The 27,005-nt window shown below is 43.6% G+C and overlaps 2 protein-coding genes across 4 annotated transcripts in view; one reads left to right on the top strand and one right to left on the bottom strand.

The window, feature by feature from the left end:
• BOC (BOC cell adhesion associated, oncogene regulated) overlaps positions 1–11,936 on the top strand; it is a 52,368-nt gene extending 40,432 nt beyond the window's left edge. For 2 of the 3 annotated variants that reach the window (XM_036746345.1, XM_036746344.1), the window contains exons 10-18: positions 561–767; positions 3,531–3,712; positions 4,511–4,616; positions 5,371–5,493; positions 7,659–7,880; positions 8,793–9,019; positions 9,251–9,327; positions 10,041–10,234; positions 11,487–11,936. In XM_036746345.1, coding sequence (XP_036602240.1) covers positions 561–767; positions 3,531–3,712; positions 4,511–4,616; positions 5,371–5,493; positions 7,659–7,880; positions 8,793–9,019; positions 9,251–9,327; positions 10,041–10,234; positions 11,487–11,674 — 1,526 coding nt within the window. In that variant the 3' untranslated portion in view covers positions 11,675–11,936. The remainder of the gene's footprint in view (positions 1–560; positions 768–3,530; positions 3,713–4,510; positions 4,617–5,370; positions 5,494–7,658; positions 7,881–8,792; positions 9,020–9,250; positions 9,328–10,040; positions 10,235–11,486) is intronic. The other variant, XM_036746346.1, reaches the window with a different exon arrangement.
• Positions 11,913–27,005, bottom strand: part of CFAP44 (cilia and flagella associated protein 44) — a 148,936-nt gene continuing 133,843 nt past the window's right edge. Inside the window, exons 30-33 of the mRNA XM_036746343.1 lie at positions 26,620–26,821; positions 23,333–23,493; positions 16,368–16,502; positions 11,913–12,975 (exon numbers count right to left, since the gene is read on the bottom strand). Coding sequence (XP_036602238.1) covers positions 12,811–12,975; positions 16,368–16,502; positions 23,333–23,493; positions 26,620–26,821 — 663 coding nt within the window. The 3' untranslated portion in view covers positions 11,913–12,810. The remainder of the gene's footprint in view (positions 12,976–16,367; positions 16,503–23,332; positions 23,494–26,619; positions 26,822–27,005) is intronic.

The following is a 27,005-nucleotide window of genomic DNA, read 5'->3' as shown; positions in this document are numbered from 1 at the left end:
ACACTGCGCCCCCCCCCCATTAACATCACACCTGCTTTATCTCAGACCGATCTGTTCCAGCTACCAGTGAAGTTATGTGTAGACAGCAACAGTATTCCCTGTCAGGAGTGCTATGATGGGGAATCTTCTGTGTAGTAAATTTATAACCCTCCTATTAGATAGCTGGTATTTACCCAGTCTGGCCGTTATCGCAGAAGCAGAAGGGTCTTCTAACTGATATGGTTAATTAGGAAAACCTGAGTTCAAATCCTACCTCATACCCTTGCTGGCTGTGTGACCCTGGACGAGTCACCTAACTTCTTTAGCTTCAGTTTCCCCATCTGTAAGATGGGGGTAAATAATAGCACCTACCTCGCGTTGTTGAAGGATCGAGTAAGATAATATAGGTAAAGTGTTTTGTAAACCTTAGGATACTTTATAAATGTTATCAATTACTTCCCATTATTATCATTCATTATTCGTTTTGGCAACCTGCTTCTAAGGTCTTCCAGCTCTTAGGAGTCTGCAGTTACACCAGTGAAGAGTAACCTGTTGCATCTTCTGCTTCTCCCTTCCCTCAGCCCCCGAAGCCCCAGACCGGCCCACCATTTCCATGGCCTCCGAGACGTCTGTGTACGTGACCTGGATTCCCCGTGGGAATGGCGGCTTTCCTATTCAGTCCTTCCGAGTGGAATACAAGAAGCTCAAGAAAGTTGGGGACTGGATTCTGGCCACCAGCGCCATCCCTCCCTCCCGGCTGTCGGTGGAGATCACCGGCCTGGAAAAAGGTAGAGGGTGTGGAGTCACCTGGTGGCTCCAGGGCCGCTCAGTTCAGCTAAACAAACACGGTTTATAAGTGCATGCTGCACCAGGCAGGCTCAGCCCCACAAAAATGCCAGTTTTCCAGAGCTCCAAGAGACTATTCTGAGGAAAGCTTCCTTGTCCCATTGATAACACCCTACCCTATGACTACCCCACTAACCTAATGATACCTACTTGAGGACTAGATGAGATGGCATATTTAAGCTTTTTGCACACCTTAAGGTGTTATATAAATATTAGCTATTATTACAGGGGGTGGGGCAGCTAGGTGGTACAGTAGATAAAACACCAGGCCTGGTGTCTGAAGGACCTGAGCTCAAATCTGGTGTCAGACACTTACTAGCTGTGTGGCCCTGGGCAAGTCACATAACCTTGTTTGCCTCAGTTTCCTCATCTATAAAATAAGCTGGAAAAGGAAATGGCAAGTATCTTTGACAAGTAGCTTTGCCAAGAAAAACCCAAATGGGGGTCATGAAAAAGTCAGACATGACTGAAAAATGAACAACAAAATTATTATTAGAAGGAGAATAAAAGCAAATCGAAATGCCTTTGCTTCATTCTATCCTCTGATGAGGGGAGGGGTTGGAGGTATTTCCCCGAGATGCCTCAGCGGATAAAACACTGGTTCTGGAATTCGGCTCATACTCCTGAGGCAAACTGCTTTTGTGAGGCAGTCACAACTTTTGCTTAACTTTCCTCAGTGCCCTTATCTGCAAAATGAGGGGACGGCCTTTAGTGTTACTGCCATCTGTGGATCTAAGATGCTAAGATCCTATTCTGCCTGAAGGTTGTAGAATCCTCTTAGAAAAAAAAAATGTCCTTTCTCACCCTAATCTGATCTGAGTATAAAAGTCTCTCTAGAATCTAGGGTGATAGGCCTCTCTTAGCCCAGAGGAGAGGCAAGAGAACATTGAAGCAGTTAGATAGTGCCATGGATTGAGAGCCGGGCCTGGAGACAGGACTCTTTGTGACCCCGTTTAGTGTTTTCTTGGCAAAGGTACTGGAATGGTTTGCCATTTCCTTCTCCAGCTCATTTTACAGATGAAGAAACTGAGGCAAACAGGATAAAATGATTTGCCCAGGATCACACATCTAGGAAGGGTCTGAGACTGGATCTGAACTCAGGTCCTCCTGACTCCAGGCCTAGTGTTCTATCTACTGTACCACCTAGCTGCCTTAAGACAGGAAGACCTGAGTTCAAATCCAGTCTCAGACATTTACTAGCTATGTGAGCCTAGGAGATCATTTAACCTCTGTTTCCTCAACTGTAAAATAGGGATGATAATAGCACCTACATCCCATGTGAAAGTCACATGAGATAATATTTGTAAAGTGCTTAGTACAGTGCCTGGCACATAGAAGTGACTTAGCCAATGCTTATTCCCTCTTCCTCCTTCCTCTTGAATTGCCAGTTTCCTGTTGGCCGGTTCCAGCTGGATGTCCCAGAGACATTTCAAAACTTAACATGTCCATATGGACTAGTTATCTTTCTCCCCAAATCCCTCTTCCAAACCTCCTTATTTGTTTTCAAGGCATCCCCATCTTTTTAGACTCCTCTGCTCATAATTTCAGCATTATCCTCAACTCCTCCTCACTCTCCCTCACTCCACATATCAAATCAGTTGCCAAATCTTGATGTTTCTACCTCCACATCGTCCCTTGAGTCGAGCCGCTTTCTTCTCTGCTCACAAAGATACCACCCGAATGCAGGCCTTCATCACCTCTTACCTAGATTATTGCAATAATAGCCTTGGGATTGGTCTGCCTACTTCAAATGTCTCACTGCTCCAACCCATTCCACATTTCACTGGTGAAGTGAATTTTCCTTAAGTGCAGATCTGACCACATTGATCCTCCAATCAATTGCCTGAAGGGGTAAAATACAAATTCTGTTTAGCTTTTAAACTTGGCCCCACTCTGTTTTGCCAGCCCTATTGGACATTCCTTCCTCTCCTTCTCTCTGAGATCCAATCAAGCTGGCTTTCATTCTGTTCCTTACACACCACCCTCCATCTCTTAGCTTCATGATTTTGTACTGGTTGGCCCCTCATGCTTAGAATTCACTTCCTCTTCACTTCCAGTTCAGAGAATCCCTCTCTTCCTTCAAGATGCAAATCAACTACCACCTTCTGCAAGGTCTTTCCTGAACCATCAACTGCTAATGTCCTCTTTCCCAAACTACTTTGAATTTGCCTTTACTAATTCATGTTGTATTTGTTCTGTATGTATTTATACATATATATATATATATATATATATATATATATATATATATATATATATGTGTGTGTGTGTGTGTGTGTGTGTGTGTGTGTGTGTGTATGTATACGTATATAATATGCATTATATTATATATAGTTATGTACATATGTACATGTATATATACACATATATATGTCTTTGTGGCCTTCCCCTACTAAAACATAAGCTACCTGAGAGTGGGGATTATTTCATTTTTTTTATTTATATCCCCATTACCTAGTACGGTACCTGGTATATGGTCGGTGCTTAACAAATGCTTTTCGATACAGTAGTTTCCTCATTGCCTGGAGGTTTTCTTAGAATTCCAGGGAACAGTCAGTTGGTGCCTCACAGATTTATGAGTTAGAAAACCTCGGGGAAAAGCCAACTAAAAGGTATCTTCTGCGTTTTGGATTCTGACGGGGGAGACGGGGAGGAATTACATGGTCCCTAGACTCTTGCTCCAGTGAGTTTCTTTCTTCCACCAGGCACCTCCTACAAGTTTCGTGTCCGTGCACTGAACATCCTAGGAGAGAGTGAGCCCAGCGCTGCTTCCCGACCCTACGTGGTATCAGGATATAGTAACCGTGTGTATGAGAGGCCTGTTACAGGGCCCTATATCACCTTCACTGATGCTGTCAATGACACCACCATCATGCTGAAATGGGTGGTAAGCAGGAGCTTGGCTCTATTATTTCATAAAAATGAACCTGATTTTCATTTAGGGGGCAGAAGTTGTTTTAAGTATATTTAAACCACTGGAAAAAGTTACTCCTTCCCTTCCCAACTTAGGGCTCAGCCTCGTGCTGCTCCTTAAGTAGCTTTTTGCTGCTCCGTATGTGAGGTGGGTTTTTAATTTCTAATCTTCTGCCAGAAGCAGTTTCCAAAAAGGCTACTTTTCCTGTTTCTCAGGCTAATCCTAAATTCTTGTATTCCACCCTAGCTGGGATTGAGAATTGGCACATCTAAGGAGAAAGGCGAAATTTGGGATCCCCACATAATAGGATGTAAAATGGAGTGTATCTTGAAAAACTTGTCTGATAGACATCCAAGAGTAACCAAAGTCACTATGTCCCCATGATACATGGAGATTACTATTCAGAAGGCAAACAATATTGAGAGTGGCATCCCCACTTCTTTGGTCAATCACACACACATACACATACACGCACACTCACACGCACCCCTCTAGGCTGACGTGAAAAAAAGAAGTAAGGAATCATCTCTGGGAACACTATGAAATTTCTGCAGCATTTCTTAAGAAGGATGTAGTGCTTTCAAGAAGCACATAGTTTTGAACTGTACCCTAGAGGAATAAATAATATGGTGGGGAAAACTTTACAAAGCTTTACCATGTAAAGTGATGGCACTCAGCCTCACGTGAAGGGAAGTTTCCAGAATAGCAGGGAGTTTGCTCTGATTGACTCTCCGTCCCATTGGTAACCGGTTTCTCCTCTTTTCCTTGTAGTACAAATCAGCCAGCAACAACAACACCCCAATCCATGGCTTTTACATCTACTATCGTCCCACGGACAGCGACAATGACAGTGACTACAAGAAGGATGTAGTAGAAGGTAAGACCACACCAGGTGATTGGTGGTCAGATTTCTCCCTAAGACATACAAATGAGGAGCATATAAAATGTTCAGCTTGCACTGATGAGCCTCTTAGATTTAGGTTTTTATGGTAACCGTGGGATAAAAAAGTGAGACAAAGCACATAAATAATACTTTCAGAGGGAATCAGGAGCTGGTAGTGAAAGCAGAAATGCAAGCCAGGAAAAGACCCCTGTGGTAACTATGGTCACTGGTATCATCACACTGCCAGAGCCTGGGGTCATGTAGAGCCTGAGTCTGGGCTGCTTCCATGAGGAAGAGGCAGCATGGAACAGGGGAAAGTGGAAAGATCACTGGATTTAGAGCCTGAGGGCCCAAGTTCAAATCCCATTTCTGTCACATGTCTTAGGCAAGTCTATTAATCCCTCTGGGCCTCAGTTTCCTCACCCATAAAATAAGAGTGTTAGATGGGATGTCATGTATGGGTTTCTTCTAGATCTAAAGCTATGGTCTTAGGAGAGCAATGCTCTCCCCAGTTTAGTGATTCCTGTCTGTGGTTTCATTGCGTGAAGCAGCAGCGGTATACAGGCCCTGCCATGGATGTCCATGCTGTTTAGCATAGGCATCATGTCTAGCATGTTGTCTAGCACGCCGACTAGCACATTGTCACATGGGAATATGTAGAAACTGCGAGTTAGCTGTTTAGGTAGCACCTGAAGCCCATGAAAGGCTGTGGCTTGCCTAGTAGCTGTGGAGCGTATTTTCTTTCCAGGGGACCGCTACTGGCACTCCATCAGCCATCTGCAGCCGGAGACCTCATATGACATTAAGATGCAGTGCTTCAACGAGGGTGGCGAGAGCGAGTTCAGCAACGTCATGATCTGTGAAACCAAAGGTACTTAACTCCAGCCCTTCACCTCACTATCTCATCATTCCCAGCGCTTGCATTTCAGTAAGCGGCTAGGTGGCTCAGTGGATAGAGCACTGGGCCTGGAGACAGGAAGACTCGAGTTCAAATGTGTGACCCTGGGCAAGTCACTTAACATCTGTTTGCCTTATTGCTATTCATCCTTCATTTTCAAAGAGAACCAGTGACATCATGAGGTGACTTGCCTGTGAATTGGATTTAAGTAAGGCGCTGGTGAAGGAAATGGCAAACCACTCCAGTACCTTTGCCAAGAAAACCCCTTGGACGTTATTGGCATACTGTGGTCCACAGGGTCCATGGACACGACTGAACAACAACAACACATTTCAGTAGGGCTTTGGGGATTACAAAGTGCTTTGCATGCATGATGTCATTTGCAGAGAAAAATCAATCGATATGTCATGCCGTAATTGTAAGTTGAGGCAGCTTGGTGGGGTGAATTCAAATCCAGCCTCAGACTTTTAATAGCTGTGAGACTCTGGGTGAGTCACTTAACTTGTCTGCCTCAGTTTCCTCAACTGTAAAATGGGCACCTACATGCCAAGGTTGTGGTGAGGATCAGCCAAGATGATAATTATTAGCACAGTGTCTGGCACTTAATGGGCACTTAATGGACACAGGCTTGTTCCCTCCCTCCCCAATTCAGGATACCAGAGGAATTAGTGATTTGACCTGTAGAGGTATCTTCTCCATGTTGAGCCTTGGCCAATTTTCCCCAGCTCCTCTGTCTTTGCTTCCAGGGAGCCCCAGATCTGTATGGAGGAGGGAAGGATGTGTTCTTAACTTCCCAAGTTAGAACTTGGAATGCATTTTTTCCATGCAAACAGTGTAGTTTAAATGCAGCTATTAATCCTAAGCCACTAAGGGTCAAATAACTTGGCGGACTGGCTTGGGAACCTGAATATCACGTATCATTGTTTCTATGGGAAAATGCATTCTGAGTACCAGATGACTGACTTATAGGTGAACTTTGGAATACGTCGTGCGGTCTGTGTTAGGAACTGCTGAGAATAATAACTCCCGGGAGTGGGACAGTGGTTTTGAGCTTACAGATGCCAAGCCAAGAGTTATTAGTTTTCACATCCCAGGAAAGGTTTCATTATCTCTATTTTACAGATGGAGAAAGTGAGACAAAGCACATAAATAACACCTGCAGAGGGAATCAGGAGCTAGTAGTGAGTGTAGAAATGCAAGCCAGGAAACCCCTGTCATCCCATCACTGAGTCCAGGATTTACCCTCCTTGAGCTGTTCTCCAGCCTGCTCCAGCTTTAACTAATAGTGTGACCCAGGGCTAGGAATTAGAAGCTTGTCATTCCACAAAGCAGTGTTTCCCAATCACTGTTTGACCTCAGGGTTTCGCTGATGTGCCCCAGTTTCACCCACATTACCTTCTTAGTGAACTGTGAAATCGGTGGCCTGGGTATTCACTGAAGATTCCCCAGTTCTCTTGTGCCCATAGAGAATCGTGGTGGGGGAGGGGTATAAATTCTCCCCTGCCCAGTTCTTTTGTGGCTTTTATTATTCTCCTCTGACTGGTGGGGATGGCCCAAGGACTGTCACTTCCAGCCTGGCCTCACCAGTTGAATGCTCATCACTAGTCAGTTGCTGGGCTAACCCAGCATAGTCCCCAGTATATCATTTTTGAATTGCTGGGCTCAAAAAACCTGAGATCCCAATCTGAAACACAAGGTTCAAATTTCCATAATACTGAAATTTCTATTCAGCCATTCACATTGCACACAAAGTTTGGGCACATTCTTAAGAAGGAGTGTTGGGACTGTTGGTTTGCTGGTAAATGTTTAACAACCGGCTTTCAAGGGGGAAAAATATGCTTAGGACACACTAAATTTAATTTGCATTATTAACATTTTCTCCACCACTTTCTTAAGTGTAGTAAGCCAACAAAACAGCAAATCAAGCCCTGATTTGTAGTATTGACCATTTTCCATGGTGTGAATGTTCAAACTCCCAGGAGCTGGTATGAGCTGGCTCCAGCACAGCCCTGTGACCAAGCCATAGGAATCTGATCCCTGTTAATCTACATCCCCACCCACGGAACACTCTGACTGATCCTGAGTAAATACCCCAAAACAATCATTGAATTTTTTTTTTTGTTTTAATCTCTCTGCAGCACGTAAGCCTTCTGGTCAACCAGGCCGACTTCTGCCCCCTACTCTGGCCCCACCACCGATACTGCCACCAGATCCAGGAGAGCGTCCCGGGGGTCCCGGGGCTATGGTGGCACGCTCCAGTGACCTGCCCTACCTAATCGTGGGTGTGGTCTTGGGCTCAATCGTCCTTATCATCGTGGCCTTCATACCTTTCTGTTTATGGAGAGCATGGTCTAAGCAAAGTGAGTGATTGCTGTGGGCGAGATGGGGGCAACCTTTGCTAAGCTAGGAAGTGAGAGGGACTTGGAGAAAAGAGCTGCCCAGCCCATAGTGAGGGCCCCAGTATGGGCAGTGCTGTGTAGGCTACTGGGAGTGCATTGGGCCTTTGTGCGCCTCTATTCCAGGGTCCCCCAGAGACTTCACGGGAAGGCAAAGATGACTGAGACCCCAGCCCCGTTAGAATGGCAGCTGCTTGAGGACAATGTTCATATTTTTGCTTCTCTTTGTTTCCATTGTCCTTAGCAGTGTCTGACACATACACAGTATGTGCTTAATAAATGCTTAACGTGTGATTGTATAATAGGTGCTTAATAAATAATTGAGTGATTGACCCACCCTATTCATTAAGCTGATCTGATCATGTCAAGCTGATGTATTCTCCCAGCAGTCCACGGGGCCAAGCTTTTGTCTTTGCCTTATTTCTCTTGGCTCAAGCTGCTATCTCTACCCCCTGTTTTGACTCCACCAGCTGCCTTTTTCTTTCTAAGTCAGTTCCTGCTTCTGTTTTGCCTATTCAACCGTTACCTTTGGTCAGCCCTCTTATAATTCATGTATGTGAACTACAATAGACAACACAGGGCAAGCCTGTTATCTCCCTGACCCCAGGCTGCCTCACCTTGTCTTCCCTGACATCCTAAAGAAAGGAGTGAGGAAGGTGGGAGAAATTTCTGAGGCTTGCCCGAGAGGAAATGGGAAACTCCCCCTCTCCGTTTGTATCTCTGGGAGAAATGCCAGCTCCCAACCCACTTCGTTGCTGTCATTGTGGCCAGCACTTCCACCACTGGAAGACTCAGTACAAAGTTTATGTAGGAGGCCCCCAAAGTGTCCCATACTTGCCCCAGCCTGAGTATGTGTCTCTTTCTCTTCTCTTCCAGAGCAAACTGCTGACCTGGGTTTCCCTAGCACGGCATTGCTTTCCTCCTCTTGCCAATACACGATGGTGCCTCTGAGAGGGATCTCTGCCCCACGAGCCAATGGGCAGCCCTACATCAACGGACAACCCTATGCCAGTGGGTTACATGTTAATGGTGCCTGTCCCTCAGCTGGCCTGGGCTATCCAGGTGTGAAAACCCAAGAATACAGTCCAGGAGAGCTTCAGCAGGTAACTCATACCCACTGAACTTGTGTGTGTTTGTGGTGATTAGGGTGCATTCTAGACCGACCAAGTATAATTGGGGCTGCCAAACTCCTCATCCACCCTGACTGGCCTCAGATGGGTTTTGCTCACATTCCCAATCCAGACTGTCTTCCTCATAAGGCTAGATCATGGTAATGAGGCAAAAAATCCCAGACTCTCTAAGACTCTTTTGTCATCTCTCTCATCTCTTAACAGCAGGATCATAACAACAGCTTGCTGCAGGGGAAAATCCTCGGGAATGGACATGTTCAGAAAAGTCATCAAGCAATCAGGTAACCTCCCCCTGCCAACTCACTGGCTCCCCAAGACCTAGGTGATGGAAGCCAAGAAGTTCTTGGTTTACTCAGAGCATTTCAAAGCTTCCCAAGTCTTCAGAACAGCCATTTTTGGAGGCCAGAATAACTTCTGTCACTCTGGGACATAGGTTGGCTGGGTTACCTAGCTTGTAATAGCTTCCTAAAACCCTTCTCTTGCCTGGTAGGGCAGATGCATCCATGTACATATATTTCTTTTAACCTGTATGTCCTTTGGTAGCTCAGTCCTACTCATGCACCCTCCCATATGGTGTATAGAGAGCCCTCATGTTACTATAACTACATGAACCCAGCATGACCAAATTGGAATTTAATAGTTTGCATGCTGATGTGGTATATGAGTTATGAATAAGTGCACAATCCACTCTTCTCATACAGGTTTTCCCTTGATAACTGATACATAAACAAACACAGATATACAATCTAACCTTCCAAGGTCTTGACCTCATAGAATGAACATAAGCTCATTGAGGGCAGAAGCTGGGTTTGTTTTTTGCTTTTGTCAGTGTTATACCTGTAATGCATAGTCCCCACAAAAGAATAGGCATTTAATAAATGCTTGAGGAATGAAAGGAAAGCCTGCCCACAAACGGGGAAGGAATAAGAGGGTCGTGCTGAGGCTGAAAATCCATACCTTGCCTCACTTTCCCACTTGTTCTCTTGCCTTATAGGGAACCTGACTCCAGTCCTGAAGAGAACACCTTCCTGTACGCACTCCCAGATGACTCTACGCACCAGCTGCTTCAGTCCCATGATGATTGCTGCCATCTTCAAGAACAACCTGCTGCCATCCGCCAGTCAGGGATAAGGAATGCATCTGAAAGCCCTCGGCGGGAAGGACTGTGGGACTCTCCATTTCATCCAGGTCCGTGGCAGAGTAAGGGTCTATCCTTAAAAGCCAGGATATGGTGGGGCATTCCCCAGAGCTTTTAGACTAAGAGGAAGACTCTGGCATGTTTCTTTGATGGCGATAGCCCTGGCATGATCTGCAGAGGGAGAGTTCCAGGTAGATCATTTTGCAATATTGCAGGCATTGGGCCATGCTGGCCAGTAAGAATAGAAATGTTCCATGACAGCAAAGTAGTAAGCTGTGCTGGACTGTGAGTTTCAGGGTCATTATCAAATTCGTGTTGCCTTTTCTCACATGAGGCAGCCTGTAATCACCCAGAAATACATTGCCCTGTTGTGTCTTGTTTCTTAATTAAGGAATAAGGTTTACATTAATCAGTGAAACAGGAGCCAAAGTCTTACAAATAACATACTAATAACACTTAGTGCTGCCTTTTCTCCAAGTTATTTAAAGCCATTCCTATTTCTGTTTTCTTTGGGCCAGTCTTCCATAGGAATTGGTAGAAGTTGGGGCCGTGGGGAATATTGCCAGTCACTATCTTATTGGACAACATAGCATGCTTTCTGGGCAATGTGTAGGATGTGGGCCTTACCAGCTTGGAGATTATTTTTTAAATTTTACTTTATTTTTCTGTTAACAAGCACTTATTTTCTCTCCCTCCTTATCCCTTCCCATTGGGGAAAAAAACATTTCAACAAATAGGCATAGTCAAGCAAAACAAATTTTTACATTGGCCATGTCCAAAAATGTATGTCTAGTTCTGCGTCTTAAGTCCATCACCTCTCAGTCAAGAGATGGGTAATTGTCCATCACGAGTCCTCTGGAACTTTTTGGGAGATTATCTGGAGTTGGCTTAAGATAAGATCCCTTTGGCCTGGAGGTATGAATGTAAAATGGAATAATCATGGAGATGTGGACAGCATGGGAGAGAAAGAGCTTTCTGGGGCTAGAAGCTTTCAAAATGTTTTTAGGGTTTCTTCCAAATTGTTTTTTTAAAAAAAGCCTTTGCCCCTGGGATTCAGGAATATAGTCCTGCCATAGAAATACTTAGGTATGGCCCAGAAAGTAATGGCCCTTTCTCTACATGTGTGAGACAGCTGAAGGGGGTAGATCATCTGGGAAGATGTTTAAGATTTATGTTACAGGCAAATCTGACCTTTCAGGGCCAGATTGTCTCCTATTACTAACGGGTGGGATAATTTATCAGGCTACACTTTGATTCTTTTTGATGCCTGGACTTTAATTTTCCATCCTTCTCTCACCCTAGGGCCACCTTGCTGCCTGGGCCTTGTACCAGTGGAAGATGTGGATAGCCCTCACTCTTTGCAAGTGAGAGGAAGAGAATGGTGTCCTCACCACCCCCCAGGCACCTATTTAGGACAGGACCCTGGAAAGAGACTCTCACCCAGTCCACCAATACATGTGTCTTTTGAGACTCCACCTCCCACAATTTAGGCTGAAGCCACTTCCCTGAAAAGACTATATTGTTTTAAAAAGAGACAGAGAAAAATGGGTATTTATTTTTCTATTACAGCCATATTTATATATTTATGCACTTGTAAATAAATGTATATGTTCCTTAACATACTGGGGAGACGTATGGAATCCCATCCAGTGAGGTGTACCAGGTTGAAAATATAAAGCCACAGTTTGAGAAACAACAAGCAGGAGAGATTGTCATCTGACACATACGGACTGGGTACAGAAGTAACCTTTTATTTCCAACTTCCGCAACTGCCTGGGATGGTGCTGAGAGCCCATTAGGAGAGAAGGAAAGGAAAACACATCTTAGGCACATCCTTCATGAGAGCTGAACACGGTTGATCGCAGCACATACTGGGGGAAAAAGAAAACCCAACTCAACAGATCGGCTGAATTTGGTACAACAGGAAGTGATTTTTTCATGGTATGACCAGGAGAACAGACTAAAATGTGTACAGTACTTTATAAGCATTAACAAACCTTCCAGATTCAATAATCTGTGGCAGCATAGCTCTGTAAAAACAAACACTGTAACTTCTAAATAAATGTTTAGTCTTCTCTCTAACCTTCAGTTTGGTCATTTATAAAACCCTTCAGGACAATGAGTCCACATCTTTTCCAAGTGTTTCTTAAAGCTTCTTTTCTGAACATGTGAAGAATCAGAAAGCCCTATTTATGAAATGTTCACATCTATCTTCTGGGATGAGATCAGGGAGAGGGAGCAGACATTGCCATTCCTCTTGGCTTATTTAACTTTTAAAGGTCCGTCGTTTGGGGGCTTTTCCCCAGAATGACCTATTTAGCTGCTCAATCTGTGTGGGAGACTCTCAAGCTGGAACCCAAGCCACTAACTCTTTCAAGGACTTGCTTACAGATAGTATGTGATTAAGCTGAACAAACAAGCCTGACCCCCTTTTATGCAGAGGGGTGTGTGTGTGTGTACGTTTGTGTGTGTGTGTGTGTGTGTGTGTGTGTGTGTGTGTGTGTGTGTGTGTACATTTTCCCCTGCAGATATCATCAGGTGGGAGAAAAGCAAATTTTAGTGATGTGTGAGACAAAAATCGGACAGGATAGATAGGAAAACAGCAACTAATAGGGTGCATTAGCATTTAGCGGGCACTATTAATTGGTGGGAGGATAAGACCGCCTTTCCTGCGCAAGATAGCAATTTCTTCCTTCAGCGCTAGGATCTTTTCAGCCTGGATCTGGATCAGCTCAGTGACCTTCTCCCTGGCCACAACGTCTGCTTTCCGAGGGCCCTGGAACGCATTACCCTGTTGGGAAAAGAAAAAATAAATGAAAACCCCTCCAACATTTTTGCTTTGAGCGTCTGATTTATTCTCATTTGGAAAATGAAAATGTTTCTTCTTTCTACCACCTGACAGAAGAGCCTGCCTGACAGAGAAATAGAGGCAGAGTTGGTGGTCAATTGCTCTCTCAAATTGAGGGGTCTACAGGAAAAATCTCTTGAAACTACCACGCAGCCGTGCAGTAGAATGGATAAAGCAATGGACCTCTAGGAGTCAGGAATGCCTGAGTTCAAAATGTGGCCTCAAACACTTATTAGTTGTATGAGCTTATGTCCGCCTTGGGATAATAACAGCATCTATCTCCTCCCAGCGTTGTTGTAAGGATAAAGTATTATCTTTAAGGTGCTTTGTAAACCTTAAAGTGCAATATAAATACTAGCTGGTGGTGGTGGTGTTGTTGAATGAGAGACCTTCCTTCAGATTAGTTAGCCACACTTTCAAAATGTAAATGTTTACATGTAAGACTTAATAAATTAAGCTAGCTCTCAACCACTCACACATTGGTGCAAATTAACTTAATAAGCTGTTTTATTCCAACCTCAAACCAGAATCACCTGCCCTATGAGAATTGGGCACGGGGGAGGGGGGGAGTGGAGATACACTGCAGTGGTCATTTTGGAGCTTGGGGCACTGTCCAAGGTAGTCTTAAGTGGGTCACCACATATGGGAGACTCTAGTGACAGCCAGAGGCATATATAAGGACATAACATATCTATGGAGTTGGACAGAAGGAGCTATTGGGACAGGAAGTGGGGCTGCAAAAAGAGTCATAGGAAAATACCAAAGGCAAGTTTTAACACCTTCATAAGCCTATCTAGAAGGTTCTCTTTGCCAGCTACTTTAATTCTTTCTGATGTCGCTATGTCTTTGGTGAAATTTGTGCCTCAGTGCATAATACAGGGGGGCTGCTAGGTGGAGCGGTAGATAGAGTACTGGGCTTGGAATCAGGGAAAGCTCATCTTCATGAATTCAAATCCACACTTACTAGCTATATGGCTCTGGAGGAGTCACTTAACCCTCTGGGCCTCAGTTTCTCATTTGTAAAATGAGCTGGAGAAGAAAATGGCTAACCACTTCAGTATGCTTCCCAAAAAAAAACAAAACCCAAATGGGGTCACAAAGAATCGGATACAACTGACTCAACAACAATATCATCCCTAGTTAAGGAGTCACATAAACACAAAGGCAAACGAAGAGATATTGTGTATATAAAAAGTGACAATAACACAATGTCCCGAGGCGGAAATTTTGGATAATTATCGAGATGAGGGATGTTCCAAACTTTTTAAAAATCATGTACCCAGGTCACTAAAATTTGGGGTGTACTCTCTTAATACTCTACTGGCTTTCCCCCACACCTAGGATTCTCTTCCTCTCAATTTCCCTGCCTTCTTTAAGTCTAAGCTCAAATCTCATATTCTGCAGGAGGCTCTTTCCAATCCTCACCCCACCTGCACACTCAGCTGCCAGTGACTTTCCTTCCTGAGATTTCCTTCCGTGTATGCTGTCTGTTTCTTGTATGTACCTACTTATTTACCTTTTGTCTTCCCCAAAAGAATATAAGCCCCTTGAAAACAGGGATTTTTTTTTAATCCTTAGCAGAGTGCTTGGCAAATAATAAGCACTTTAAAAATGCTTGTTGATTTGCCCTGATGGCCCTCTTTCTCAACAATGATACTTTCCCCACTCTCTAATATCTGACAATGGTACTCCCCCAGCCTGACACCTTGGAGTCACTTTGGATTCCTCTTAGATCACCACCTCTGGCACTATCCCAACCCCACTCTCCCACCATAGGACAGTCACAGCGTCCTAATGATCCTCCATTTGAAATCTGATCCTTAATCTGACATTTTTCTTCACAGAAAGAAAAGGACTTTAGGTTTCATTTATCAGAGAAAGTATGGCCATTTCAGTTCAACCGTAAACATCTCCTTCTAGTCCTTTTCACTGGACACATCAGCTATTGTAGTAGCCTCTGAGCTCATCTTGTCTTCAGGGAAAGCCACCTTTCTAATCTATCCTACCAACTTCCCAGACTAATTACCTTCAGCCAATAAATATTTACTGAGCTTCCACTCCATCCAAGGTACCGAACTAGAGGCTAATCCTTCTAAAATACTGCTTGTTTAGCATGACCCACCTTTTCATTAGCTCCCTACTGCCTAGAAGACAAAAGTCTAAACTGTAAGCCTCCCCACAAGCTGTCCTCATACTTGTCACTTAACATAACTGGTACTACAGTGGGTTTTTTTTTCACCTGCCAGTTCACCTTTACCTTACCCATTGCCACTTCCCTAAAAGCACTTGCTCCTTCCCTCCCCCCATCCAAATTCTCATCCTCTAAGTTCCAACTTGAATTATTCCTCTTCCGCAAAGGCTCCCAGATCATTCAAGCCAGCCATGATGATCTCTACTTCCTCATTTGCAGTTAATCAATCTTCTTATATTGCGAGAGTGAACTGTCAGTCAGCAAGCATTTAGTAAACCCTTACTATGTGTGAGGCATTGTGCTAAGCCCTGGGGATACAAAGAAAGGCAAAAAAAACCAGTCTTTGCTCTCAAGGAGCTCTTGTATTGCTATTTGACTCAACATATTTATGTATTGTTCCCCACCTCCAAATAGACTGTAAACTCCCTGAAGACAGGGACCTTGTCTTAAACAGGTGGTCTTCAATTTTCAACAATTCACAGTCATGACACCCAAGTTGCCAACTTCTTACAGCAGAATGCAGTCACCCAACAAACATTTATTAATTGCCTACTTTGTGTCATATAAGATACTGTGTTAGATGCTAAGGAATAAAAGAAAAAAAATCCCAATAGTCCCAGCTCCTCCTACTAGAGATAAACTACATGTATAATATAGACCTGGTCACCTCCATGACAGGAAGGATGGTGGTGCCATGGACAGAAATAGCAAAGTTAGGAAGAAGGCTGGTTTTGGAGGGAAGGATAATGAGTTCCATTTTGGACTTAATAAGTTGGAGCTCTTTATGAGATATCCAGTTGGAGAAGTCTAATAGGCAGTTGGTAATTTTGCACGGGAGTTTAAGTGAGAGATTATGGATAGATCTATAGATCTTAGATTCATATGCCTAGAGGTGATCCTTGGATCTATGGAGATTCTGAGTTCACTGAGAGAGAAGGTATAGAGAAAAAAGAGTGCCCAAGACAGAGCATTGGAAAACATCCATGGAAAGCAGTAGTATGATCAAAAACTCAAGGAAGAGAGAATATCAAAGAGAAGGAAGAATGTACCTGCATTTGACAGTCACCAACAGACTCATCAGCCCCATTTGATTCTCCTCACAGATGCCAACACAATGCCAAGCAAGACCAGGGCAGAAGCGTACCTGCTGAGATTGTAGTGTATTCAAACGGCCTTCGAGCTGCTGCTTTTCAACACATAACTCATTCATTTGCTGGAGTTTCTTCGTGCGTTCCTTTGTCTTCATCATCAGGTCCCATCGCAACCGAGAAATCTTCTCCTGGAATATCAAGAAGACCAGTAGGAAAGTAAGTAGAAAAGAGCTGGAGAGAGCAGAAGATGTAATCAGATGTGAAGTGCAAAAACCGCAAGGTGAATAGAAGGGGCTATTGCACCTAGGAAAATTAATAAGGAGTACTCTCCTGTCAGGGGCAGCTAGATGGCACAGTGCATAGAGCACCAGACCTGGACTCAGAAAGACCTGTGTTCAGATCTGGCCTCAGACACTTCCCAGCTGTGTGACCCTGGGCAAGTCACTTACCCCTGTTTGCTTCAGTTTCTTCATCTTTAAAATGAGCTGGAGAAGGAAATGGCAAACCCGCCCAGGATCTTTGCAAAGAAGATGGAGTCACGAAGAGTCAGACATGACTGAAAACGACTAAACAATAACTAACTCATGTCGTATGGTTTGGTTTTAGGAATGGTCAGAAGGTAAGTGTGCTCAGGAACAGAAACAGAGGTGAGACAGCTGTTTCCACAATCCGGCTAGCAGCTTCTGTGGGGGTGTAAGATCCACCCACAGCCAGCACCCAGAAAGCTGCTGGCACTCTGGGAAAGCACAGGTTCTTTTGATCTGCCTTAATAAGGAAAGCAAGGTTAAGGGGTTGGCAAGCTTACTTTAATCCAGTATACAGACAGCATTCACTTAGTTCAGGGGAAAAAGCCAGCACCCTGAACTTCAGAGCAAATTACAAACAATGTACAAACATCAACAGACAGACCCAATACAGATTCATAATTACCAACATCTAGGTTCAGCCCAGGAGCTCAGAATAAGGGCTGGCCCAGAGTCATGCGCCACCACTGCTGCGGCAAAGAGCTCCAAGGAACAAACAGCCAACCCCTAGTTTTTATATCTTTTTCAGCGTCAGGGGGTAAGTCACACATGCGACTCACCCACGTGACCTAGCATCGTCACAAAGAGGCAGACTTAAACCCACAGTGGTCTAAAAGCTTCTGCTGTCCCAGACATGTAAACTAGGCCCTCCCTGGAGTTAGCCCCACCTTGGGCACCACCTTAGTTGCCAATCCACACCCACTAAGGTTTTACACCTAATAGGGGTTTGGGCCTGGGGCTTAGCACCTAGTAAGACTCAATCAAAGACACTGAATTAATCAAAGGAAACAAAGGCCAAATTCTTCAAGGGCACTTGTTGAACTAAGTGCTAAGGAGCCCATTTTGATAACCAACACAACAGAATACACACGGGCATGCTGCGGATGTATACATGTATATGCAGATGTATGCACATATGTACATATATTTAAATAGCCTCAGAGAAGCAGCAAGGAAAGAATATTGGCTTCAGACCTGAGTTCGGATCTTGCCTCTATCACAGACAATTTGTGTAACTGAGCAAGTCACTCGAATTCTTTGGAGCTCAGCTAAGCAGACCCCATCTCTAAAACGAGGGAGTTGAACCAGACCAGGAGTGAGGACCCTGCGGCCTCGAGGCCAATGTGGTCCTCAAGTGCAGCCCTTTGACTGAATCCAAACTTTAAAGGATAAATCCCCTTAATAAAAGGATTTGTTCTGTAAAATTTGGGACTCAGTCAAAAGGCCGCACCCAAGGACCTAGAAGGCTACATGTGGCCTCGAGGCTGAAGGTTCCCCACCCATGAACTAGACTGTTTCTAAGGTTCCTTCCTGTTCTAAATCTATGAGAAATGTGAGCATGAGAATATAAAAATTATCAATATTACCTGAGTGGGAACCTAAGTGAATTAGTAATTTACTTATATGAAAAAGAAAATGATGTTTTTAACTGTGGAACACATCACATAAAGCCTGGGTTTTCTATGATGGAATAAAAAGAATACTCAGCTACATGTCAGGGGTGCTAGGGTCCAATTCTGGTTTTGTTCCTAACTGAGTGTGTGAACTCAGGCTTAACCATTTCGTCTCTTTTCAACCTTAGCTTTCCCTTCCATAAAATGAGGGGTTGGACTGGTTCCAGTTCTAAAATTCTATAGGCCCATCTCAAATCTATTCACAGTGTAGCAAAATTAATACTAATAATAATAATGAGACCTAAGAACAGTAGCTAGCATTTAAATAGTGCTTGCAGGTCTGCGAAACACTTTACAAATATTACCTCTTTTTATCCCTACCCTGGAAGGTAGATGCTATTATCATCCTCGTTGTATAGATGTGGAAACTGAGTCACGGAGGAGTTAAGTGACTCGCCTAGGGTCACATGGCCAGGAAGTGTCTAGAGCAGGGTTTGAACTCAGGCCCCCTTGACTCCAGTTCCAGTGCTCCATTCATTGCACTAGCCAGCTGCCTCATAATACGTATGACAGATAATCACATATGTGTGATATATCACACTGCCATCATTATCACTAACATTTGATACGGCACCTACTACATGCCAGACGCTGTGCTAAGAGCTTTACAATTATCATCTCATTTGATCCTCACAACAACCCCATTTTACAGTTGAGATTAAGTGACTTGCCCAGGGTCACACAGCTAGGAAGTGTCTGAAGCTGGATTTGAACTCAGGTCTTCCTGACTTCAGGTTCAGCATTCTGTCCACTGTGCCACCTCACTGCTTTATAATGTAAGATTCTAGAAGGCAATATGTGTATTTGTGTCAGGTGTATATGGGCACCTAGTACATAGCAGTACATCCAAAAAAAAAAAAATAAAGAATAAAAGGCATCAGAGAGAAAACATTTGTTTATTTGAAAATGTTCTTCCTTTGTGTGTGTGTGTGTGTGTGTGTGTGTGTGTGTATGTATATGTGTGTATATGTACATATATACACACACGCATATATAAACATACACATACATATATTCTTTATATATTATATAGACACACATCTATAATACATATATATGCATACATACACACACACATATACAACCTTTCATTATTCCAATGGATCTTTGAACTTACTGATTTGACAATTCCCTCCAACAACGCAAATTGCAATCACCACATGCCTGCCCATCCAGGGCAACTCTTATCATTGTCCTCCCTTGTGTTTGCCACAGTGGATCCACAGTGCTATGGGGGGCAGGGTGGGGACAACCCCTTCATGTTTTCTTGACATCATGAAGATACCCATGAAGCCCCTCATTATTAAAAGAAAATCAAGAAAACTATTTTCCATCTTAATTTCTATCACCTCCCAAATCCTCTCTCTCCCTTGCCGCTATTACTACTAGTGATGATATGTTTCGTGAGGGAAAGGTCCTTATCTTATTTAATCTTTGTATCTCTTTCAGCCTAATGGTCAATCAACAAGCATTTACTAAGAGCTCAATATAGAGTAGGTCGAGGCTTCTTAAACTTTTTCCACTCTCGACCCCTTTTTGCCTTTCAGCAGTGTTCATTGGCGTTGTGTGGCGTGATGGCACGTGCAGTGCAAAGTGCACGTGCTTTGTGTACAAAACCAAGGCTGAAGTGAAGTCGTGTGATGCAACACAGGCAAGAGCTGCCAGAAACACCTAAAATTTATTACAAGTGTGATTTTTAATTAATTTTTGGTTATTGCACATTCAGAAACCTTCTACTGTTGCCAATTTTTTTTTGGAGGGGGGAAGGCAGGGCAATTGGGGTTAAGTAACTTGCCCAAGGTCACACAGCTAGTAAGTATGTCAAGTGTCTGAGGCCGGATTTGAACTCAGGTCCTCCTGACTCCAGGGCCAGTGCTCTACTCACTGCACCACCTAGCTGCACAGGACAGAACACCTATGGTTAGTAGGCAGGATGAAAATCCAGCAAACACGACTACAGAGTAGTTAGAAAGGTGGGAAAAGAACAAAGAGAGAGAAACATGAAAACCTACAGAGAAGAGACTATTGAGGAAAAGAAGGTGATTAGCAGTGAGGGTCAGAAGGATGGAGATTGAAAAAAAGACCTTTAGATTTGATAATTAAGAAATCACTGGTGACTTTTGAGAGAACGATTTAATAGAAGCTGAGTGCAAGGATTCACAAAATAGAAGAGGACAAGGGATAGCACAGGTAGTACCTGATCAAGTGAGAAGAGTCCAAAGACAAACTTCACTAGATCTCAATTTTACCAGTTTTCCCATCTGTGAAATGGGGATAACAATAGTAGCTGCTTTTCTAGAGTTGTTGTGAGGATAAAATGGGAAAATATTTGTAAACCACTTTGCAAACCTTAAAGCCCTAAATGAATGCACCATCCTAACTGTTTGTTGGGTCTGAAATGTCCCACCGGCACATGAGTGAGCCTGGTTCTCCATTTCTTAGAAGATTCTAAAGGGTTTGATGGGCTTCAAAACGTGACTCTTAAAGCCCCACATCACTGAGGAGGGAAGCTCATAAGGTCTCAGCTATTCATTTATTCATGGTTTAATCATTCCCAAACACAATGAATGTGTAAATCTATTGAACGACAGAAATAGGGGGTTTTGTGTTTGCCATATCTATTTCTATCTGAACAACCAGACCACTGACTGATTCATCTCTACTGAGTTTTGGGTCTCCCATCTGAATTTGTGAGAGCTTCCAGTGGGACCCCATTATTCATTAATTCTTATTTCTTGAGTTCATTTGTTTTATTTTTGGCACCTAAGAGATTACCACAAATTGGCTGGGGCCATCTTTTATGACTTGGAGGCAGGGAGTCCTTTTCAATCACTTGCAAATGATTTCCTTTCTGTCTTACTCAGAATGACCAACAGCCACAAAGACCACTTCTGGAATGTACTGGGCACCACAACTCAAAAGACATTGACAAACAAGAGTGTGCCCAAAGGAAGGTGACCAGGACAATGAGAGGCACAAAAATTGTGTCATATGAAGAATGGTCAAGGGAACAAGGAATGTTCAGCCTAGAGAAGTGCCATCCTGCTCCTTGGCAATGCTGAGCTAAAACATCCTGACCACTGGACTTGTTTTCTGAAATAGATTACACATTCTTTTCAGATGGGATTGGGCTAACAGACTAGACCATTTACGCTGACTTTCTTCCTTATCTAACACATCTGTTCAGAATTCTACAACAAAATTTCAGAAAGAGTAAATCTGGGACTCCGTAATTTTTCTTGTTGCCTCTCACACTGATGTTGCCATTAGCCTGCCCATCTCATCTCCATAGGAGTTTTCCACTTAAAACCCCTCCTCCCTCCCTTCTCCTCCCCAACCTCGCCCCAACCAATCCAGACTCCTAGATTTGAATGATTAAATGACTTGCCCAGGATCACTCTGCTAGTGTCTGAGGCAGCTGGGTAGGGCAGTGAATAAAGCACTGGACTTGAAATTAGAAAGATACTGGTTTAAAACCAACCTCTATGTCCTCTGATGCTAAATCCAATACACTTTCCACTGGACTGTGCTGCTTCCCAAGTCAGAGTTCAAGAGGATACAGATTCAAATCCTGCATCAACTAGCTCCTGACGGTGTGAGACTTTGGCCATCCCACCTTGCATCTGCTCGAGGTTATCTGTAAGTGAGGGAGTCAGACCACATGGCCTAGAAGGCCCTTTCTAGCTCTTCCTCCTATGTCCCTCTATTCCTGTGAGAGGAGTCCTCAGCCACTTTTCATGTAGAAGAGGGCAGAGCCAGAACCAGTTGGTTACAGAAAGGCAAATTCCAGCTCAGCCACTATTAGGGAAAAATCAAAGCTATGCAACAGTGGAATGGGCAAATCTTTAAAAAAAGAAACAAAAAACCAAAAAACTTTCTAACACTAGAAAGTCTTGAACCGAAGTTTTACTGGTGTGTTAGAGATTCTATAAGGGAGATTTTTATGCCCTAAGATTCTATGATTCTGTGAAAGCTTGGAAATCTCACTATTTTATTTCTCATGTTGCACTATTTCTACTTTTCAGAGACAAGATGAATTACTGAAGGAAGTGGGAAATTTTAGGTATGTATCTAGATTCCAATCAAATTTGTCCTTGATTTATTGCCTTTGCTCTTTATTAAAAAGAGGAGAGAAACAAAAATGAGGAATCTTGAGGATGGTGGTAGAATAAAATGTTAGGGTCCCCAAGCTTCAATCAGAGCGCTAAACCATTGACACTGACACACTCTTAAATGGAAGAGTGGTACAGTAGTCCCTATTAAGGATGCAGATGTTGTTGACTCAACAGTGACACAGTCTCATTAACACCAATCCTTTTGGTATCTTCTGTGCCTCTGTCCTCAGATAGCTCAATGGCACAATCTAGCCCTTAAGACTCCTCCCAGAAAACACACCGGGGACACAAAGTAGCAGATACACAGAAGTATGTCAGGGAAGACATCCAGGAGTAACTGAGCCCCATGGGGATGTGGTCTTACCTGTCTCATTATCCTCCGAACTATTAATATTATTCACAGGTATATGAGGGCTATCTCAAGCACTTTCAATGAAAGCCCTATTCCTGCGGACAGGTGGTTTTGGCAGAAGAACTGGTACATGGTTGCTGCCTTGCTGTCTCCACAGATAGCTAATAATTGCTAATAGCTAGCATTCATAAAATGCCTACCATGTGCCTGGCACTGTGCTAAGCACTTCACAAATATCATCTCATTTGAGCCTCTTAACAACCCTGGAAGGGTAGGTGCTATCATCATCCTCCTTTTACGAATGAGGAAACTAAGGCTAACAGGTTAAGTGACTTGTCCAGTGTCACACATCTAGGCAGTATCTGAAGCTGTATTTTAATTCAGGTCTTTCTGACTCCAGGCCCAGTGTTCTATCCACTACATCATCTAAGCTGCCTCCCTTACAGTGCTAACACTAGGACCCAGATGCTCCTATAATTTCCTTCTTGTGATAAAATGCAAATATTAAGGAAAAGTCAACAGGAGTTATTTAATTAAAGATGATAGGTAGGGCATGAGCAGTGGCACACTTACCTCCCAGCTCCTTATCTCCTTTGCATTGGACAACTCTTTCTTTATTTTCTTGATCCTCAGTTCTTCCAGTTTTTTATTAATGGAGAGTGTTTGAAGGGCTTCCAGGTCTATCTCTTTCCCAAACTTGTCAATCATCAGCTGAGTAACCATCTCTTTCATTGCTGAAAGAAGACAATCATGGCAAGCCGGTCATTCTCATCTTCCCATTTCACATCACGTTACTCATGAATAAATGATCAAGAGAGAACCTTTTATTAGGAGATGGCAAAAATATTTTGTGTGACCAGTTTAGTCTTCAGCCATCATAACAAATGTGGCTACAGACAAACAGCCAGATGACACAGTGGATGGAGCACTGAATTTGGATCCTATTTTAGACACTTACTAATGTGGGAAGATTACTTTACCTGTCCTAGCCACAGTTTATTATATAAACAGGGCAAATAACATAAATCAACAGACAGGCTTCTAGCTGTCTGACCAAAACTATACATACATAGTTACTGGAAAGAAAAGCACTAATATTTGGGTTTTTAAAGCCGGGGGCTCCTCAACGGCTACGCAGAGTCTCCACACCAACACGGTTCCTTGTCACGTGCCACTGGCCTTGTTTTAGATGCCTTCTATGGTCTTCTTTAGCATCTGTCCTTTACTTCCTTTCAAAATCGTGGTCGCAGCTTCCCTCCTCCTCTTCTCCATGGTACCCTCCCTGACTCTGCCCACTTCTTCACCCTGTATTCCATCAGGATTTTGTGCTGTGGTTCAGGTGTTTTTCAGTTTGTGTCTGACTCCATGACCCCACTCTGGGGTTTTCTTGAGAGAGATACTGGAGTGGTTTGTCGCTTTCCTTTTCCGGCTCATTTTACAGATGAGGAAATTGAGACAAATAGGGTTGGATGATTTGCCCAGGGTCAAACAGGTAGTAAGTACCTGAAGCCTGATTTTAAACTCAAGATGAGTCTTCCTGACTTCAGGCCTGGAACTCTATCCAATGTGCCACTTAGCTGCCCTAGGAATTTGTGTATAATTTGCGAAGCTTTAACTCTACACCCAGGCACACATCTCACAGGATTTAGGTCCCGTGAACTCCAGCTGGCCCATCCATAATGCCCAGAGAATCATGGGAAACATGGTCCTTTAAATACTTTCAAAATCTTGGTTGAAGCTCCATTCACTGAGCACTAGGCCTGGAATCTGGAAGATCTGAATTCAAATCTAAACACTAACTAGGCGCGTGACCCTGGGCAAGTCATTTAACCTCTGTTTGCCTTAATGCGCTGGGGAAGGAAATGGCAGAGTACTCCAGTGTCTTTGCCATGGAAACCCCATGGACAGCATTGGCATGCTACGGTCCACAGGGTCATGAAGATTCAGATATGCCTGAATGACTAAAAAACAACAACCACCTTAGCATTCCTGGCTTCAAAGCTGTCTTTCAATGCTGCCTCTATATACAAAATAAACATAAAATATTTGGGGCAAATAAATGAATAGGAGTTTGGGAATGAGGTGTGGTGCTGGAACCTTGGGAACAATATAATCTATAAACTTTTCCATATTTGGTGTTTTCCTCTTCCTATGGCTGGCAAATTCCTACCTCCTGCTCTTCTAATCCCCGTGATTCAGAGTTGTCATCTGCCAAGATGCTACTTCATCCCCCACTTTCATCTCTATCCAGCCCTGCTAGACCCCTCCCCAGGCCCTCCCTTCCTCTGCTGAGCCTGTGGCATCTCTGCTCTTTCATTAAGAAGCTCCCTTCCCCCCAGATCTCTTTCTATCATACTCTTCCATGTTCTGATATTCATGAAAACATGGTTTCTCTTGAAAAAGATTTCATTTCCTTCTACCCCTTCCAATGCTTGTAAATTATACCGTACCACATACAACAGAGTGCTAAGAAAACCCCATCACATGTATAGAACATTCCTACAAAGTACTTTTGCAGCCAGTACATGATATATGTTGTTCAGTCATGGCCAATTCTTCATTATCCCATTTGGGGTTTTCTTGGCAAAGATGCTGGAGTGATTTGCCATTCCCTTCTCCAGCTCATTTTTACATATGAGGAGCCTGAGGCAAACAGGGTGAAGTGACTTGCCCAGAGTCACACAACTAGTAAGTGTCTGAGACCAGATTTGAACTCAGGAAGATGACTCTAGGCCTAGCGCTCTATCCACTGAGGCCCCTAGCTGCCAACCACTGCCTAAGGCTATTTCGGTCTAAATAAGAGGTGGTTAGGGCTAGGCTGGGGTGGTGGTTGTGGGAGTAGAGAGAAGGAGAGGTTTAGGAGGGATATTGTGAAGGCAGAAATGACAAAATTTGACAACACGTGGGGTGAGGGGGAGTGAGAAGTCAAAGATAACAGCAAAGGGCCAAATGAGGTCCATGCTAATCATCAGTTACTCAGAGGTCTCTGGCGGCCTCTACTGGAGCAACACAATCATTACAGAGAGGCTGTGATAGGGCTGACCCCAGAGTTTGATTATTGGCCACTGGATAATAGGGCCTGGCAGAGCAAGTTATTAGGACACTTTACTGAGCCTGAGAGGAACAGAAAACCTCAGTCCAAATGAGGATAAAAGCGAGTATAAAGGGAAAGGTAGCCTGGGTCAGGAACCAAAGTTTCTCAGAAATTTTAGAATCCAAGGGGCCAAAGGTTGCTTAGACGGAGCTAGGTGCTGGAGCACAAATTTAAAATCATGGAGCTCTGCCTGGGATCAGGAAACATGCCTCTGATGAGTTCCAGGGCCTTTCTTTGCTCTGACATCTTGACATGGTGCCAGGCTGAGTGAACCCTTCCCCCTCATCACTTAACCAAGCTGGCAAAAGCTGTGCCCTTGGACACAAGTTAGTGGAAGAAGAGGAATCATTGAAGGAAACAAAGAGGAGAAATGCTGAGCAGTAGAGTTAGAAGGGCAGTCAGGTGGTGCCACAGTGCATAGAGAACCGAGCCTGAAGCCAGGAAAACTCATCTTCCTGAGTTCAAATCTGACTTCAGACACTTACTAACTGTGTGACTCTGGGCAAGTCACTTTACCTTGTTTGCCTCAGTTTCCTCATCCGTCAAATGAGCTGGAAAAGGGAATAGCAAACCAGTCCAATATTTTTGCCAAGAAAACCCCGAACAAAGAGTCAGACACAACTGAAAGACAAGTCATCTTCATCTTCAGTGCCCCTTGTATTTATTGGGGATGGGACAGAATCAGTGAGAATCACTTCCAGGTCTTCACTTTTATCCCCCAAATTACCGATTGTTTCTTGATTAAAGCAAGGACTAAGTTACTCACTTTTGATCTTTTTGGCCATCTCTCTCTTTTCAAAAACAAGCTTTTTGCGCCGTTCCCGGGATTTTTTGTTGAGTTCTTGCTGTTCTGCATTCTCTTCTTGTAGCTGTATGATTCTTTCTTGCAGACGTTGTAGAGAAGTATTAGAAAATACCAAAGCATTGGAGAGATCATGAGGTATTTCTCCAAATTCCACACACTCTATCTGCCGGAAACCACAGGCAAAGTATTATGAAAATCTATGATTTGGAAGAACACAAGACACTCCTTTTCTTTAATATCCACTGCTTCTAACATGCCACTGGGCAATCAACGAGCATTTTTTAAGCCCCTACGATGTGTCAGGAATTGGGCTAAGCTCTGGGGATGCAGAGAAATTTAAAAATAAA

The sequence above is a fragment of the Trichosurus vulpecula genome, chromosome 2 (assembly GCF_011100635.1).
Source record: "Trichosurus vulpecula isolate mTriVul1 chromosome 2, mTriVul1.pri, whole genome shotgun sequence".
Taxonomy (NCBI): domain Eukaryota; kingdom Metazoa; phylum Chordata; class Mammalia; order Diprotodontia; family Phalangeridae; genus Trichosurus; species Trichosurus vulpecula.
The sequence above is the reverse complement of the archived record's forward strand: the minus strand, read 5'-3'. Positions and strand labels throughout refer to the sequence as shown.